The sequence below is a fragment of the Megalobrama amblycephala genome, linkage group LG23, assembly GCF_018812025.1.
Source record: "Megalobrama amblycephala isolate DHTTF-2021 linkage group LG23, ASM1881202v1, whole genome shotgun sequence".
Lineage (NCBI taxonomy): Eukaryota > Metazoa > Chordata > Actinopteri > Cypriniformes > Xenocyprididae > Megalobrama > Megalobrama amblycephala.
Window position 1 is genome coordinate 11,160,262 of NC_063066.1, and position 18,536 is coordinate 11,178,797.

The 18,536-nt window shown below is 37.7% G+C and overlaps 1 protein-coding gene across 5 annotated transcripts in view; it reads right to left on the reverse strand.

Annotated features, from left to right (window-relative positions):
• Positions 1 to 18,536, reverse strand: part of ablim3 (actin binding LIM protein family, member 3) — an 84,799-nt gene that overhangs the window by 43,674 nt on the left and 22,589 nt on the right. For all 5 annotated transcript variants that reach the window (XM_048176822.1, XM_048176821.1, XM_048176820.1 and 2 more), the window contains exon 3: positions 3,240 to 3,423. In XM_048176822.1, the coding sequence (XP_048032779.1) occupies positions 3,240 to 3,423 (184 nt within the window). The remainder of the gene's footprint in view (positions 1 to 3,239; positions 3,424 to 18,536) is intronic.

An 18,536-nucleotide genomic window follows, 5' to 3' on the forward strand; every position in this document is an offset into this window, starting at 1 on the left:
CATGGTCTATAATGAATCATTTACTCGAACAACTCTGGAATGAGAACATAAATGTGCTTACCCCACTTAGCAAGAGTGGTTAGTAAAATTAGCCTTAATAATCCACTATTTTCAGGTTATTTAAATGACAATGTGTAGTAAATTAGGCCTACCTATAAAATCAGTTAGTTTAGACTGGAGTGAGGTGAAACCAGAACAAAGCAAGTTGTTGTTAGCTAGGTGCATTCAATTGTATATGGTAGAAAATTATATTATTAGTTAATATAACTTCTAAATGCTACTTTTTAATACTTTTCAGGCTTAGCAAAAAAACATCTTCTCTTACAAAGCTATAAAATCACAGTGAGAGTGACGGGTACTTTATTGTCAGTATCGGGCTTGCAAATCACATGGGTAGGGCACTTTTTACTGTTTGTGTGGATGACCATGTCTGTCACCACCGAAGACGAATTGAAATATTACTTTGAAATACTATTACTTACTATTGAAATATACTTTCACAGCAAAAATTATGTATGTGATTAATTTAGATTAATTAATCACAGAGTATGTAATTAATTAGATTAAAATTTTGAATCGATTGACAGCCCTAGAAATATTATAACATAAACAAACAAGATATCAAAATAGTATAAATAATCCTATGAGTTATTTTTTTTTTTAAACATTTACAAAATTGAATAGTAAAAAAGGACAGGTATGGTACTTTTAAAATTACCGCCAGTAGGTGGCAGCAAATAACGGTCTTAACAAGTGAGTCATTGGAGTCATTCTTTCAAACGATTCATTCAAAACGCTAATTCATTTACGAACGAAGCAAATGTCGGTCTGTATGAACGGGACATTGAATCATTTTTCAAACTAATTCGCTCAGTACTCGGTACTTGGTTTTTGGCTGGAAATACTAGCATTTGTGTACCCTTACACTGGTGCAGTGTCACACTTTTGTACATAAACACACAAACCAACACACTATTCACTGGACTATGTGAAGTATGGCATGACAAACTCCTCCACTATTGAGACCACACACAATGACGTCTTTGAAATTGAGAGTGAAAGATGACAGGGTAAGTGGGCAGACAACAGAAGCACTTACAAAGTCTGTGTCAGACACATGGGTGGAATAATTCCTTGAGTTTCTTCAGTGTTTCAGTATAGCTGGAGCCAATAAGAGCAGGGTCTCTGGATCTACTCATTACTTTTCCTTCATTCTCTCTGTCTCTGTATTTTATTCCTCCTCTTTCACACAACCTACTTCATTCTATATTTGTATGTAAAAACTGTGTGGGCTTCCTCATGGGGCTCTGTGCGTGTCTTTCCGTGCAGTCTTTACGTGACCTTGTCATTACCACCACATCACACTCCCTCCAGACACGCACAGCATTGTCAGCTTTTCCTGCTCTTTAAAAATTTACAGTTTACGTGTGTTGCTGCTTTTATTCTGTCCACGATCACAATATTCCGACTCTTTTATGACAGAACAATTAGCCTGTGCACTCCATTTTGAGAAATTTCTTAAATTCTTACAAAATGCTTGAAATGCAAATGCAAAATGCTTGATCTATAAAAAGCGAAAAATACTAAACAAGAAAGATTTAATTAAGGATTTTTTTTTACAATTTTGCAAAGTATATGTATTGTAATCTAAATGTAAATAAACAATCAAGCACTTTTCTATTTTAGTAAACAGCAACAGCTCCTCAAAATATCAATTAAAGGCCCATAATGCCATACAGAAATATGAGTTGTACTGTCATATATTGCTGAGGGCTGTAACATGACTTATGAATTATCACTGACAGCACTACTGGGATGATAGCCCACTAAATCTAGAGCTTGGTCCACACAGATGGTCTAAATATTAAATGTAACATAATCTAGCTCTCCCATTGACTGTTTACTTCTTGGTTAGGCCGATAAATGTTTAGGTTACTCCTGCCAAGAGCATCCCATTGGGCCATTTAGTAGCCCAATTGGCAACGCAGTCCAACAAAGCAATCCCAGTCCTCCATGAAAATGCTTTTCTTACCCATAAATTCATCAAGCGGTGTGCTTTCTTTTGGTGTGCTAATAAACTAAAGGAGCAGAGGCAAGTTATTTAGTGGAACTAATTTCCTGTAGATCAGAACAGACCAAACACACTGTAATTACAAATGGGACATAACAGAGATACATTAGCAGCTAAACTCACAGCTTTCCAGCACATTCACTACAGCCCAGTGTTCAAAAAATGAGAGAAAAAGCATATAAGAGAGAGAGCATAGAGCAGTCAGTACGATGTACAAAATTTCCAGTTGTATTAAACCCATTTTTTTTTTTACTACAAAAAGCAATGGGATTCAAATAACACTGTGTCAGGGTAAGGGAGACAGATAAGGTGTCCTTGCAGGGAGCTCTCATTTTCTTGCTTGTCAGTCTGAGAATAGGCCATACATAAAGGACAAGCGGTGGTGCTTAACTTCATCTGCTTCTTTCAGTCTGTGAGGAAAATATTCACCTCTGGCCTCAGCAACTTCTCCATTTACACTTTTTCTCCCTTCTCTGCTTACTTTCTGGGCACTATTACATATTTTGAGCTCCAAACCTCAGCTTTCTTCCGCCTTGACTCGTGTTACAATATCCTGCTCAGTTCTGCATTGATTGCGCCTTCTCCACTTGTGGTATTATACTCTCTAGAGCAATTTAGTCAAGAAAAGTGAAGATGCCGACACACAGGGTCCAAAATAAACACCCACTAGTGACAAATTCAAGTAAAAATTTGCTTTGACGAATACATAAAAGTTAGTTATTACATTTCTTATGAACTGAGCTAAAGACAAATAATCATCAGAAATGCATCATGAACTCAAGAGTTCACCTTTGCCTTCCCGCTTTCTACATGTGGTCCATCAAATCCGTTAAATTCAGTTAAACCTAAGACATTCCTTAAGTCTAATCTCTTTCACCTGTCACAGACACTGAATTTCTTTCAAAGAAAATTATATAAATATCAGCAGTCTCGGAACGTCGCTTGGCTGATCAAATTAGAAGACCGGAACTAACTGTGGTATAATTGCTTAGTATAAAGATGAGTGGGGGTGCATATAGCTGTCAGCGTGTGAATTAATCACATTCAGTCATCAGCACATTAGTAAATGAGCATCATTTACCAGCATCCCACCAGCACTCCCTCACGTTTAATCTGTTTTATGGGTGTATTTCCATAATGACATGTTAGTAGTGTGTGTAGTGCTCACCTGCACACGCTGCAGACGAAACACTGTGGATGATATGTGCGGCCCAGTGCAGAGACCACCTCCCCTGAGATAAAGTCCCCACAGCTGTCGCACTTTGTGCCGTACAGGCGCTGGTAGTCTGCTGTGCAGATGTACTCGCCACTCTTCTGGAAGAATCCGGAATGTGCCAAATCACAGCCACACACTGGCAGAAAGAGAGAGAGACAGGAAGAGAAATCAACATGAGATCATTGCCATGTTATTTATAGTACAGGAAATAACAGGGAGAATAAGAGGGAATGGGATTAAAGGGATAGTTCAGCCAAAAATGAAAAATCTGTCATTAATTACTCACCCTCATGTCATTCCAAACCCGTAAGACTTTCGTTCATCTTCAGAACAAAAATGAAGATCTTTTTGATGAAATCTGAGAGCTTTCTGTCTCTCCATAGACAGCGCGACTACCACTTTGACGCTTCTAAAAGTTCATAAAGAGATCGTAAAACATCCATATGAGTTGAGCGGTTTAGTCCAAATTTTCTGAAGAGACACGATCGCTTTACATGATGAACAGATTGATTTTAGGATTTATGAACTTTTTTAACTTTTTGAAGCATCAAAGTGGTAGTAGTGTTGCTGTCTATGGAGGGACAGAAAGCTCTCAGATTTCATCAAAACGATATTCATTTGTGTTCCGAAGATGAAAGAAAGTCTTACGGGTGTGGAACAACATGAGGGATATTTTGAGGGATATTGCAATCCAGGATTGAACTTGGGGTTAGGGCCAATAAAAGCACCACAGCTCAACACTTTGTTATATTTACATATTGGGCACGTGATTTAACACAGACAAAAGACAAAAATGTTTGTATTCAAGACTAGATTGATTTTTGAAGCTAGTTTCAAGCAGATGTAAACAGTAAACAGACCCAATTAGACTTTATTAAGACCTCACTTTTGGTGCACCAAGCCAGACAGTCAGATGTTCTTACTTCCACTAAAGTTTAAGACACTGAGCTGAACATGATCATTAGGTCTTACACAAGCTTGTGGTGTCAATGCAGCTTGGATACCTCTGTTATTAAAGCAAATAGGGGGCAAACCATATATTACAACATTCTGAAACATATGCACAAATTTAGGTGAAGTTTTCACTCATATTGTTGATTGATTGCTGATTATAAAATGTTAATTAAAAAAATTAACTCAATTAAATGAAAGAAAAAAAACTCACTATTGGTCCTTGCTTGGAACCAACTGTCACCGTCCCTACTCTACACTGTACTATAAAGTCCAGAGAGAGAGAGAAAGAGAGAGAGAGCATTGACTGCATAATCTGAACTAAAGACGGCTTGGCTGCTTGCTTACGTACACACTTACAGGAAGTGCTGCATTAAGAGGAGCAGTGTGAAAATGATGTGTATTGTAATGCCTTGAGTGAGGTAGCATTGACTGAAAAACAGGGGTATCATGACAGTAAAAACACAGGTTATGCAGTAAAAAAAAAAAGCTAACATACTCAGGTATCATTATTATAGTACAATCAAATAATTCAAGCTACAAACCCAAACTGAAGATATAAAAACTCTACAATGTATGGATTTTATGCCTTCCAGTGGCATCCCGATGGGGGTTTCCCAATAACTAGGTGATAATGGGAAATGGATTACAGTTTGAGGTACATCTTCCTGAGGAACCACATATTAGCAGCTTGAATCTGCTTAAACACTCATGTAAACTAACAACATGAAAACAGTTAGCAAAAAGATTTGTGACAAACTAAAATCTTGGATTCTCTGATTGAATAATAATAAAATAAAATAAAAACATTTTAAAAAAATAAAATAAAAACATTTTAATTATTCAGATGTATATAATATACAGTGCCTGACTTCCTGTTCCACAGGAGTAAAAATATGTGTAAACACAAAGGCCAAATTCCCTTAATCATTCATCATAAAGAGAAAAACCAAAGAATATAGTTCTGATGTGCAGCAAAAGATTGTTGAGCTTCACAAAATAGAAAATGGCTATAAGAAAAAAGCTAAAGCATTGAAAATCCCCATTTCCACTATCAGGGCAATAATTAAGAAGTTCCAATCAACTAAAAATGTTACAAATCTGCCTGGAAGAGGACGTGTGTCTAAATCGTCCTAATGCACGGCGAGGAGGAAAGTTTGAGTGGACAAAGACTCTCCAAGGATCACAGCTGGAGAATTGCAGAGATTAGTTGAGTCTTGAGTCTCAGAAAGCCTAAACAAATTATCAAACAGCACCTACATCCCCACAAGTTGTTTGAGAGGGTTTCAAGAAAAATCCTCTGCTCTCATCCAGAAACATTCTCCAGTATATTCAGTTGTCAGACAACACTGGAACTTCAAAAGGGAACTGGTTCTATGGTCAGATGAAACTAAAAAAATTAGCTTTTTGGCAGCAAACCCACCAGATGGGTTTGGTGCACACGTGGATAAAAAGTACCCCATGCCCACGGTTAAATATACTGCTGGATCTTTAATGTTGTGGGCCTGTTTTTCTGCTGGAGGTCCTGGACATCTTGTTCAGATACATGGTATCATGGATTCTATCAAATACCAACGGATAAAAATTCAAAACCTGACTGCTTCTGCTAGAAATCTTATAATGGGCCTTGATTGGAGCTTCCATCGGGACAATGATCCAAAACAAACATCAAAACCAACACAAAAATGTGTCACTGAGCACAAAATGAAGCTTCTGCCATGGTCTTCCCAGTCCCCTGACCTGAACCCTAAAGAAAATGAGTTAAGTGAACTGAAGAGAAGCACCACCAACATGGAGGTGGAATCTGATGGATCTGGAGAGATTCTGTATGAAGGAATGGTCTCTGATCTCTTGTCAGGTGTTCTCCAAACTCATCAGGCATTATAGGAGAAGTCTCAGAGCTGTTATCTTGGGAAAAGGACGTTGCAATAATTGGGTGCCAATAATTGTGGCCAATGTGAACTAGAGAAAAACATTTATTTCATAATGAGCTTTTCCCCCCATTTTCAATTGTTTTAATTCAATGATAGGTTAGAATTTTGTTAATTTTTTGAATGAAAGTTCAAAAGTATATATATATACATAACTCTTTAACCCGAGGGTGAGATGTGACACTGCTGCACGCAATATGACCATTTCAGCATGCATGCCTGTGAATCTCCCTGATATCAGCAGGACTCACATGGCATACCGTTACCACATCATTCACACACGTGCAAATGTACCCACATACACACACTCTGTCTCCCAGCCCTCAGCATCCATCATCCTTGCAATGACAGCTGTTATTGGCTCATGGAATTGGCAATGATTGCCTTTTGCAAAATGTGTCACTGTACTGTAAATCATTAATTCAAAGTCAAATATCCTCATAAGTCATTTGTATGTCTTCTTTTTAGACCTGTATTCTAAGGCACGAGGATTGAAGGACCTTCTGCTGAGAAACTCAGGTCATTTAGAGAAATAACGTTAAATTAGGAGATGGAATTTGATGCTAGATGATTATGATAAAGACTTTCTCAAAACGCTTATCTGTCCTGATGCTATCACTATGTCATTGAACTGCAGCTGCAGCACAGGAATAGCTGCTAGAGTTGGGCAATACATATATATAAAAATCAGAATATATTTGCAATGATTTTGCTGCATGTAAATTTAAACAACATTGTGAATTTCAACTATGCATTTTTGATTTGGCCATCAATTTTCCAAAAGGCTGTGTCATCACACTACATATTAATAGAGGCAGAATAAAAGAATGAAAGAGGCCTAAAGACTTATCAGAATAGTTATATTGCCAGTCGGCACTAGGACTGCTGCAAAATCTTCACTGTGGGCCAGCAGCTTCAACAGAACTGAGATTTCAACAGAAATCTGAAGTCTTTGGCAGTGTAACCACAAGCTAAGGGAAATTATAGCCCTGCTGTGAATGCCTGTGTGTATGCGTGTGTAAGATAGACACTGTGCCAGGCAGCCGCATTTCAGACAACCACAAAACAATGGCATGTTGCTTCAAATGGCCCAACTGGATTGAAACCCTGCAATAAAAGAGAAAACTCTAGAGCACATGACATTTAAAGCTTAATGGAAAGAAAAAAAAAAAAAACATCAAGGCATTTCTACTCAAATAACTTCCAGAGACAGACAGTATTAACATTTCTGTTTCAAAAATATGTATAAAAAAACTGTACTACAAAACTCATGACACATGGAACAAACCCTATGAAGCATTTGGAAACTTACAGATAAGAGACATTAGGTGGTTTCTCGATGGTGGGCAAGTTGTTTTGTAACAGCTATTCATAATTTAAAGTAGTAAACTACTTTGAAAAAGTAGTTCACTTCACTTCAAGTTCTTCACAAAATGTAACTAATGACTGAAGCTTATTAAAGTGTCATGAAACCCCCTGTTTTAGCCTGGTCTATCACACCTCTGAGTTGAAAAAGACTCAAAAAATGGGTGTGTAAAGCTGTGGAAAAGTGGGAGAGTAGAGGATGGGAAAAGGGGAGAAAACAACCATTAAAACACAGACCTGCAACACACTTATTACACAGACACATGAATATTAAATGGTTAGTTCACCCAAAAATGAAAATTCTGTCATTGTTTACTCACCCTCATGCCATTCCACACCCGTAAGACTAATCTTCGGAATGCAAATTAAGATATTTTTGTTGAAATCCGATGGCTCTATGTGGCCTGCATAGGGAGCAATGACATTTCCTCTCTCAAGATCCATAAAGGTACTAAAAACATATTTAAAACAGTTCATGTGAGTACAGTGGTTCAATATTAATATTATAAAGCGACGAGAATATTTTTGGTGCGCAAAAAAAACGTATATAGTGATGGCCGATTTCAAAACACTGCTTCAGGAAGCTTCGGAGCATTATGAATCAGCGTGTCAAATCAGCGGTTTGGAGCGCCAAAGTCACGTGATTTCAGCAGTTTGGCAGATTGACACGCGATCCGAATCATGATTTGACACAGAAGAATCATAACACTCCGAAGCTTCCTGAAGCAGTGTTTTGAAATCGGCCATCACTATATAAGTCGTTTTTTTTTTGGCGCACCAAAAATATTCTCGTCGCTTTATAATATTAAAGGTCCCGTTTTTCGTGTTTTTTTTAAGCTTTGATTGTGTTTATAGTGTGCAATATAACATGTGTTCATGTTTCGCGTGTAAAAAAAACACAGTATTTTTCACATAATTTACTTATCTGTATACCGCTGTTTCCACTGTCATAAAAACGGGCTGATGACTTCCTTGTTCTATGAAGTCCCGCCTTCAGAAATACGTAACGAGTTCTGATTGTGCCAGCGGTTCCTGTGTTGTGATTCGACAGCAGCTTAGCGCATCTTGCCCGGAAAGGTCACGCCTCTTACCATAACGTGGAGATGCACGCGCTCAGTGTTATTGTAAACATGTCTTTAATTTTAGCCTATCAATTTGAGCCGGAATCAGACCCGGTGATTGGACTGCGGGATGAAAATAACAGCGTTTCGACGACATGGCGACAAACACACTCTACAAACGCAACTCTTGTGTATTCCTGTGGGCGGAGGTTAGTCAAAAAACTGTTTTAGTGACGTCATTAAAGAAGGAAGTAGAGGGATGTAGTCCAAACTGGCCGTTCGATGTAGGCGACTTCTGTTAAATAAAATATCTCGCTTGGCATTGAACTTTGAGCTTTAAAATTTTACAGATTTTATTTATACTCTAACAACAACATTACACACTAACTAAAGTTTGAAACATGGGATCACGAAGAACGGGACCTTTAATATTGAACCAGTGTACTCACATGAACTGATTTAAATATGTTTTTAGTACATTAATGGATCTTGAGAGAGGAAATGTCATTGCTGGCTAAGGAGGCTTCACTGAGCCATCAGATTTCAACAAAAATATCTTAATTTGTGTTCCGAAGATTAACAAAGGACTTATGGGTGTGGAACGGCATGAGGGTGAGTAATAAATGACATTATTTTCATTTTTGGGTGAACTAACCCTTTAAAATATGACCACGAAGAGAAAAAAACCCACAAAAACAGAATTGAGGGCACCTTGATGCATTTTAAAAATATATCCCTATATGACAAGAAACTCTCAAGAACGAGAGAGAAATGTTAGACCTTAAAAAGGTCTAATATTTTCATAACATTTACGAGTACTATATTCTCTGAACAAATGACACGCATCAGTTTAACACGGTGCTGGTTCATGTTTAGAGCACTAGAGTATGTGAAATATGTCCAATAAAAACTTGAAATGTGCTTACTCCAATCCGTATATGATCTTTGATCCACTTTGCGAGCTTTACTAAACTCATCGCGCCGTTCCGCGCAGAAACCGCTCTTATGCACCCTCTGCATGTTGTTTGAATTCTCCGCTGTAATGCAATGTCATGTGTAATATAGCACAGTGATTCTCATGAATAAATGCAGAGAAGCAATCAGACGTAGAATCATGCTCTCTAGCCTTGGCAGCCAATCACACACTCCGGAGTCACGCTTCTACGCCAGATTCTGTGACGACATTTTGACTTTGCTTTTCAACCCTGAAAAACGAAATTGCTAATAAAAATGCAAAAATAAAAAATTTGATAAAAAATTTGATCACATTTATGAGTGCTTTTAGTGATGTGCAGCCTGTACATATCTGTTCACATCTCAAAAAATGTGTTTTGGGGTTTTAAAAGGGTCACATGTTTTTAAATAAACTACCTAATTATATAATTTATAAACTAATCATGTTTCTGGCACAAAAACAATGAGGATTTCTCACTTAGGGTGACAGCATCAGACTTGAACAGATATATTTTCAATATAAAAATACATTAACAGAAAAATATAGTAAAGTTAGAAGTGCACCGAAGGTACTTTTCTCTAATTGTCTCCTTTTCAAGCACAATATGTGCTACTTCTGACCTGAATGCCAAAGAATAGCTGCCGTTTACTGAAACGAGGACTCATTATCCCATCCATGATGCCGTTGGCTCACAGAGTTCCCAAACCGACAGCTCTTCACCAAGACATAGCAAATAGACGTGCACGCTGGGCCACGTGGTACTGAGAGAGGGTTCAGGCTAAGAGGGTGAGACAGCATGAACGTAGACCCAGAGGCCCTGTGCTTTGTTCTGGAGCCATGCCTGCTTCCTGTATCCCTGACCACAAGGCAATAATCCTGAGCTCAAATGGAAGGATGAGGATGATGAAGCTCTTCGAGGCTCAGCGTGAACAATATAACGAGAGGCCTTTTAGAAAGAGATGAACCGGTCACTGCTGGTCCCTGTGGAGGCACTGAAAGGCCAGAATAGAGTAACGACGTTCTTGTGAATATTTGGATTTGACCGTGAGAGTATATTCACAGAGACTTTATTAAATATATTTCTGTATCAGTGGATTGATTGTGGTTTGCGAAAAGTATTTAAGCCAGTTATATAAAATGCAGAAATGAAAAATGCAGATGTGTCCCAAAGAGAGGATTCTTCCATATCACACTTTTATATCTCCACAGGAATGTGTTATGAGAACGAAAGAATGACTAAAAAAAACACAAAAAAATATAATTAAGCTAATGCATTTATGACTGACTGTAATGGATTGATCAGATGAATCTAAATGGTTTTTAAATAGACTGGTCAAATAATTAGTGAGGAGCATTTCAGTTCTGATAAAAGGCGCACAGAACAGCAGTTCATTGGCTGAGAGATTGTTGGGAGGGACGTCCTCTTTCACAGTTGCCATAGGAAACCTAAACCTTCCACGGTTGCCCTAGAGACAGCAGGGTCCCATACAAAATGCCTGAGGTGTGAGACTGCTTATTTGTGTGGCTGTCCAAGTCACTTTTAGACAACAGACCATCTTCATGCCATGTGGAAGGCACGACTCAATTTCTAACAGTAAAGTCTACAGCAACATGGTGTAGTGTGGCTTCCTTTAGGTTGGCTTCAGGATCCTGTTCTGAGGTAGGGTGTGTCTACTCGGGCTGGTGAAAATATACAAGGGGTTTTGATGGCTTGGAGTAACTATGTTTAAATTAGGAGCAGATGGAGAGTCAAAGTATCCCTCCTAAATACCACCTTAACCCAAAACTAAACATTCACTTATTCAGATGATATTTGATATTATATTTTAGTTTAAAAATATTCTGAGTTTCTTTTTTTTTTTTTTTTTTACAAAATTAATAAGTAAATAAAATTATTAAGATCTCTGGGGTCAAATTGCTTGTAATACAGACAAATTTGAATTTAATTCTTCAGGTTTATACATATAACAGGTCAGATAATACTTAAATTATTTCATATATAAGATTTTTTAATATGTGTAAGACTGGGCATATTCAGATTGACGACAGAAGGTCTGGACTCCATCGCTGCTTTCATTGGCCAAGGACCACCCAAGAGGACGCCTGACTGACATGTAAAGCAACTAATCACAATTAGTTTTGTTCAGCATCATGTTTAGGGGTGTGAAAATATAACGTCGATGTCCCTACAATAACAGACCAGTGCGTAAATCTTTTGAAAATCCATCGTTTAGTTGATCCTGATAAGCGCTCATTGTCACAGTTGTAAGCTTGATTTGTCACAATTGTAAATATGATTTTCCACAAGGGGGTTTGGCATCACTATGGCTTTGTTTCCAAGTGGATCATTAAAGAACGCAACACACGTCTCCAGGAAATCCTGTAGAATTCAACCAATCAGATGACGACTTTGAAATTCCTGAAGTGTTTCCAATTTTGTGTGCCTTTTGCATTAGGCATTCAGCCAACGTTCCGTGGGCATGACGTCTGAGACTAGGCTGGGCAAGGTTTAGCCTTCCCCTGTCCACAGACTACAGACTAGCCTGGAATTTTCTCCGTCAAACCACTGCCGCTGCTGCTTCTGATTGCTTTCAGAGGTAAAAGCTGCTCATAACTGCTGTTCTAGGATCAGTATTCTCAGTAATAATAGCATATTGGTGAAACAGATGTTTTGTTTTTGCTCTTAAGAGCGTCAAAGGTTTATATTTGCAATGTGTTTTTGCAGCGTTGAGTAATGCAGCCAATCACAAACATATCTGTTGAGTTACTGTACGCAATGGCCAATCAGACGTGTTTAAGTTAGAATCTGCTGACGTCTCTAAAATGTTTTTGTCCAGTACTGAGTTCTGCACTCTCGAAAAATCCTCTCACTATAATGTTAACTTATAACAAAGTGTAGACATTATGTAGAATAAAGAGATTCACTGTGCAATCAGCTTCATTGATTATAGCAGAACTTTGTGAGATAACGATGAATTGAGATGAGTGAAAGCTTTTGTGATTGTACACTTTCTAGGCGACATATAATCCTTTCAGAATTTAAACATTTGTTTTGCTGCATGAGGTAAGGCAGTGGTTGTTTATTATTCAAATTGGCTGCCATGCCAAATCATGAATATAGTATGCTTGCTTTTCTGTTCAAATTATAGTGGTTTGTGAACATAGCCCTTTTAATAACATTAATCGGGTATGTTTATGCTGGAATGTGTAGGTTGTTTCTAGGTGACGCATAACTTCAAACTATTTCATGGCATATTTAAATGCATTTTTAAAGAGGAAGCACATCTCCTTAGCCTCACCCTGGAGTTGGTTCACCCTCCACCTATGGTCTCTATCCTCTCTCTCTCGCTCTCTCTCTCTCTCTTTCTGTGTTGAGGCATTTGCTGCTCCGTACTGTGGTCATTAAAACAGAACTGATTAAGGACCAGCAGGGGGGAAAGGCTGATTATGTATTTATCAGCAGCCAACAGATGCAATTAAAATTCCCTTCTTCAGGACTTTCCAGTAGCCCAAAACCCAATATACTTCCATTGCCCTTTCTCTTCTACTCAACCCTCCATCCCCCCACCCTTTTTACCTAGTATTTTCATTTTATTGCATCCAAGTATTACAATTACATTTTATCGTCTTCATTTGTCTGGCTTGTCCTCAACGTATTGTCAAGGAAAGCCAGAGAGAGAGAGACATCTCTTTCCCTGCCTACTCTGTCACTGTTGTCCTTTTTTACTAAAAGAAGAATATTCTAATGTTTTCCCTTTCCAAAAACATTTATGCTGATACATATACAGTGGGGTTCAACAGTCTGAGACAACAAGGTAAATGTAATTTAAACCTGAAAATGTATTATTGATTACTAGGGCTGTCAACGTTAACACCTTAACGCATGCAATTAATTCAAAATAATTTAACACAAATAAGACAAATAAAGTAGTGAAGCATGTGTAATTGCAGCATTAACATAATTTACGTCACGCAGTTAGATGACCGTAGAAGTCAGGACTCTGGAGTTTATCACACTGAGCATCTACAATGCAAGCACCTGTAACCCTGCTATGTGGAAATTTCTATTCCAACCCTTTAACCTGATTTAGCTTCTCTGTCTGCGATCAGATCATTTTAAGTCACTAAACTCCGGGAGCTCAAATAAAGGTGAAACAACAATGTCGGATGATTTTGAAGTTGGAGAAGAAAATGAGTTTTCGCCCTACCGTGGTAATTCCGCCTACGTCACACATGACCTTTCCAATATGATTTTGTGATGCGTGGCACAATCGCAGAGCAGTGCAAGATGAGCATTTGTGGTTAAAAAGTATATAATTTTTTATTTTTTTTAGAAAATGACTGATCTTTTCACTAGACAAGACCCTTATTCCTTGGCTAGGATCGTGCAGAGCCCTTTGAAACTGCATTGAAACTGCAATTTGGACCGTCAACCCGTAAGTCCTCTAAATGGAGAAAAATCCTGGAATATTTTCTTCAAAAACCTTAATTTCTTTTCGACTAAAGAAAGAAAGACATAAACATCTTGGATGACAAGGGGGTTAGTAAATTATCAGGAAATTTAAAGGTGCCCTAGAACCCCTTTTCAAAAGATGTAATATAAGTCTAAGGTGTCCCCTGAACGTGTCTGGGTATTTTTCAGCTCAAAATACCCAAAAGATTTTTTTTAATTAATTTTTTTAACTGCCTATTTTGAGCCATAATTACATATGCACCGATTAAGCGTGCGGCCCCTTTAAATCTCCTGCAAACACAAAGTTCACACAGCTAATATAACCCTCAAAATGGAGCTTTACAAAGTGTTCGTCATGCATACCTCGATTCCTGTGAGTATAGTATTTATTTGGATGTTTACTTTTGATTCTGAATGAGTTTGATAGTGCTCCGTGGCTAAAGCTAACATTACACACTGTTGGAGAGATAAAGAATGAAGTTGTTTATGAATTATACAGACTGCAAGTGTTTAATAATGAAAATAGCGACAGCTCTCGTCTCCGTGAATACAGTAAGAAACGATGGTAACTTTAACCACATTTAACAGTACATTAGCAACATGCTAATGAAACATTTAGAAAGACAATTTACAAATATCACAAAAAATTATCATGTTTTCATGGATCATGTCAGTTATTATCGCTCCATCTGCCATTTTTCGCTATTGTCCTTGCTTGCTTACCTAGTCTGATGATTCAGCTGTGCACATCCAGACGTTTTGCCCTTGTCTAATGCCTAGAATATGGGCTGGTATATGCAAATATTGGGGGCATACACCCCGACTGTTACGTAACAGTCAGTGTTAAGTTGAGATTTGCCTGTTCTTTGGAGGTCTTTTAAACAAATGAGATTTATATAAGAAGGAGGAAACAATGGAGTTTGAGACTCACTGTATGTCATTTCCATGTACTGAACTCTTGTTATTCAACTATGCCAAGGTAAATTCAATTTTTCATTCGATGGCACCTTTAAATTCTGAAGTGAACCAATAATGACAGAGACTGCAGCAGGTTTATTAGGCTGCTGTCACTTTAAGACCTTGCAGGAACCAATATAGGCTACTGTTACACATATGTTTTCTTTCTCAACAGTTTATATTCACTTACTTTCATGGACAAAAACTGACTGTGTTTACTAGGATATTTTGACACAGTTTTGTGTGTATTTGTGCATTCATGCTCAAGAAAATCAGATTCAATCAGTTTATGGAATCAATTTTCAATTCCCAATCCTAGATATGATGCGCTATGATTCACAGCTCAGCATGTGCCTCTGCCTGACAATGGTCCCCTTGTCTTCCTGCCTACACCTGTCTGTGCCACCTTTCTACCTACTGAGTCACTTCTCTCCTACCTTGCTGGTGCTAATGGGAAACTCATCAACTGTAATTAATGTGCGGTTTTGACTGAATGAAAGATGGACTGAGAGAAGAGGAAGCGATTAGTCCCATCAGGGCCCTCCACGGCCCTCCACTGAGCATCCAGATGGTCTTTTGTGGAGTCAGTGAGTAACAGCAAGAAATCAAGGGAATGACAACAAAGAAATTATGTATATGTTGATAACAGTTAAATAAATCCAGGGGGCTGAGGTTTCCTCAAAAGTGAGACTCATTGGCACTTTAGTACTTATCTTCTGTAGTCTATATAGGGCATAATTTCATATTCCCAAGCATTAATAAAAATAACTAATGACAACGCAGCACCAGTCCTACAAATGTTATTACTGTACATCAAACCAAATCTGTGTCATAAAAACTGTCACTGCTATCCCATTTAAAAAAATACAAATAAATATAATAAAAAGTGTACTTTTTATTCTGCTCATAATCTTACTGTACATCAACACAATATGAGTCATCTATATCAAAACAGCCACTGCTATCTCTTTTTTCAATAAAATATTTGATATAATAAAAATCTTATTACGTATTAAAAACATTGAATATCAATTAAAATGAATGCAGGAATATTAATTAAATAAATATTATAATATTTTACATAATATATAGGGCTGGGCGATAAAGCCAAAAAAATTATCACAATAAAATTTTTCAAATCACGGTGCAGTTCAGGGGTGAACTTCCAGTGCTCCAGATGGCCAGTCTTCATGTTGGGCTGCTGTACAATGTATGCTGGCCAGTTAGTGTTACTACAGTAAATCCATGGTAAATGATGGTGATTTGTAGACTGAAAAGCCTTCTTACTGAATCATTCATGGCACAATGTTTCTTGTGTTTGTCACTAGTTTTGTGTTTAAAGTAGTTAAAATCACATTTGTGATCTTCACCGAATTCAAGTGCTTATCGCTGGAACTCTCAGTGCTGTTTAGTGGTCACGTGTTCGATCAGCGAGTAAACACATCTGCTCGCGCCGCAATGCCATTTGAGCCGAGGGGATAAGTGGTCCATGTGACGTGGTTCAAATGAGTAGCATAAACATTTTTGGTGCATAAACATTATATCTTACTTTTCTTATAATTGTATTGAGGAAATTTATGTTGCGATAATTATTGATATGGTTTTACCTCCCAGCCCCCCCCCCCCAAAAAAAAAATATTAGTAAAGTTGCTTTGCTACTTTAATTTGAATGAAATAGAAAATTTTGTCTATAAAAAACAAAGGCTATCACATTTACAACCTGCTGATATTTAAGAAATTTAACATAATGCTTAATACCTTCATGTAAAAATGAACTGTAAAAAAGTTTTTGAAGTACCCTACAGTGTTACCAAATTATAAAAATCCTTCATCTCTGCGATCAGTGTACATTATCTCTACTCTCACATTGTGACTTCTTGCTTCTTGTTAATCCTCTGAACTTGATTTAAACAGACAGAAATAATGTTTTCAGCAGATCTGTCTCTGTTTCTATCTCCCTCCAAGGCTGTGTCTCTCCTTCAGCTGCTTTCATTAACCTACTAACCTCACTGAAAAATGCCTAATGATGCAGGAGCCCTCCAGGTATACGACAGAGAGAGAGGCAATTTTCATTCCTCCAATCCAAGCTTAACCTCTCTGGTTTGAGATCTACACTGCTTTAGGTGGAACTTTTCTCTGACATGGGCCTATTTGAAAATTACCAAGCAAAACCACTGTATTATTCACAGGTTGTAGAATGAATGCATATCAAATTATTCCAAATCAATATAGACGGTCCAGTTTCCAGTCTGGGGTTTCTCTAGGTTGACATACGGTAGGCTAATCCCTGACACCTTATCTAGATCATCAGGAAAACACATAGGGAATTTGGTCTCTAATACTGCCACTGTCCTTTCATCTGTAGAAGAATGTCTCCCCAGCAACTATCGCAGCGGCTTAACGATTGGACGGGCATACGTTGCCATAGTTACGAGAAGCTCCCATCCTGCTCAGTCTTCCTCCTCCAGTGGCTGACAACTCAGGAAGAGAGAGGCTCCACACAACACATATAGCAACTGACCCTTTTATTAACCCCTGCTTTACAGTACACAACTACAGCAGTTCAATGTTCAGAGCACCTGACTTTTATTTGTCCATTTGTGCAACTCTCAGCTGAGAACTGAGAGCCCCTGCGCCTTTGATCGCGAAAGTGAAAGTGCCCTTTGCGGTCGCATCGCAGTGACCCCGCGTTCCCATTTCTCCCCCCCGGAACGTGATTTTGGGAGAAACCAACAACCACTCACCCCCGAGGAATGCGACTGCGCCCCTGACAGAGAGACGGACTAAGCATGGAAAAGGCTTTCAGCCAATCAGATTCGAGATCCAGAACTAACTGTTGTATAAATATATATATAATTTCCCTATGTTTTGGATCAGGTATTTTTCTTCTTTTAATAGGCTGGTCAGATTGGCTTATCATTATAGGAACAGAATCTGCATATGCCTGGAGGAAAAAAAAAAAAAAAAAAACATCTTACACAGCCAATTAACTCTCAGCTTTTAAAAAGGCATCTGTTTTGACAGACATCTTAATGACCTGCCACTCCTGTTCAGAAGAAGCAGTGCTGAGCAGCATTATTTGATTAGTAAAGTAAACTGGCTGCTTGTGAGTTACAGCTCTGAGAAGAATTTGTTGACTATGACAAAACTGTAGAAGTCAAAGTACATTCGGCGGTACAAGATGATTCATTTAACTTTGAATATTACATCTGCAGATGGGAACGATTTGGTGAAGAATTTATTAGGCATGCACCAATGACTATTGTCATGTTATGGCCTGTATCCTATAAATGATCGATATTAAAATTCTATATTTTGTTTAAATAAATAAATAAACCACTAACAATTTAAACCAATCATATTAAATGCTAAAAGTAAATTTAGTCATCCCAACATTATAATGTACAATATGAAAAACGGATATTTATTTCAAGGTAAAGATGACATTTAACTGTAAATACTGTAAATAATATTTTTAAAGATTCACTTGCTGAAAATAGGGGAAGTAATACCAAAAAAGATAAAAAAATAAAAATATATATATTTTTTTATTATATATATATATATATATAAAAA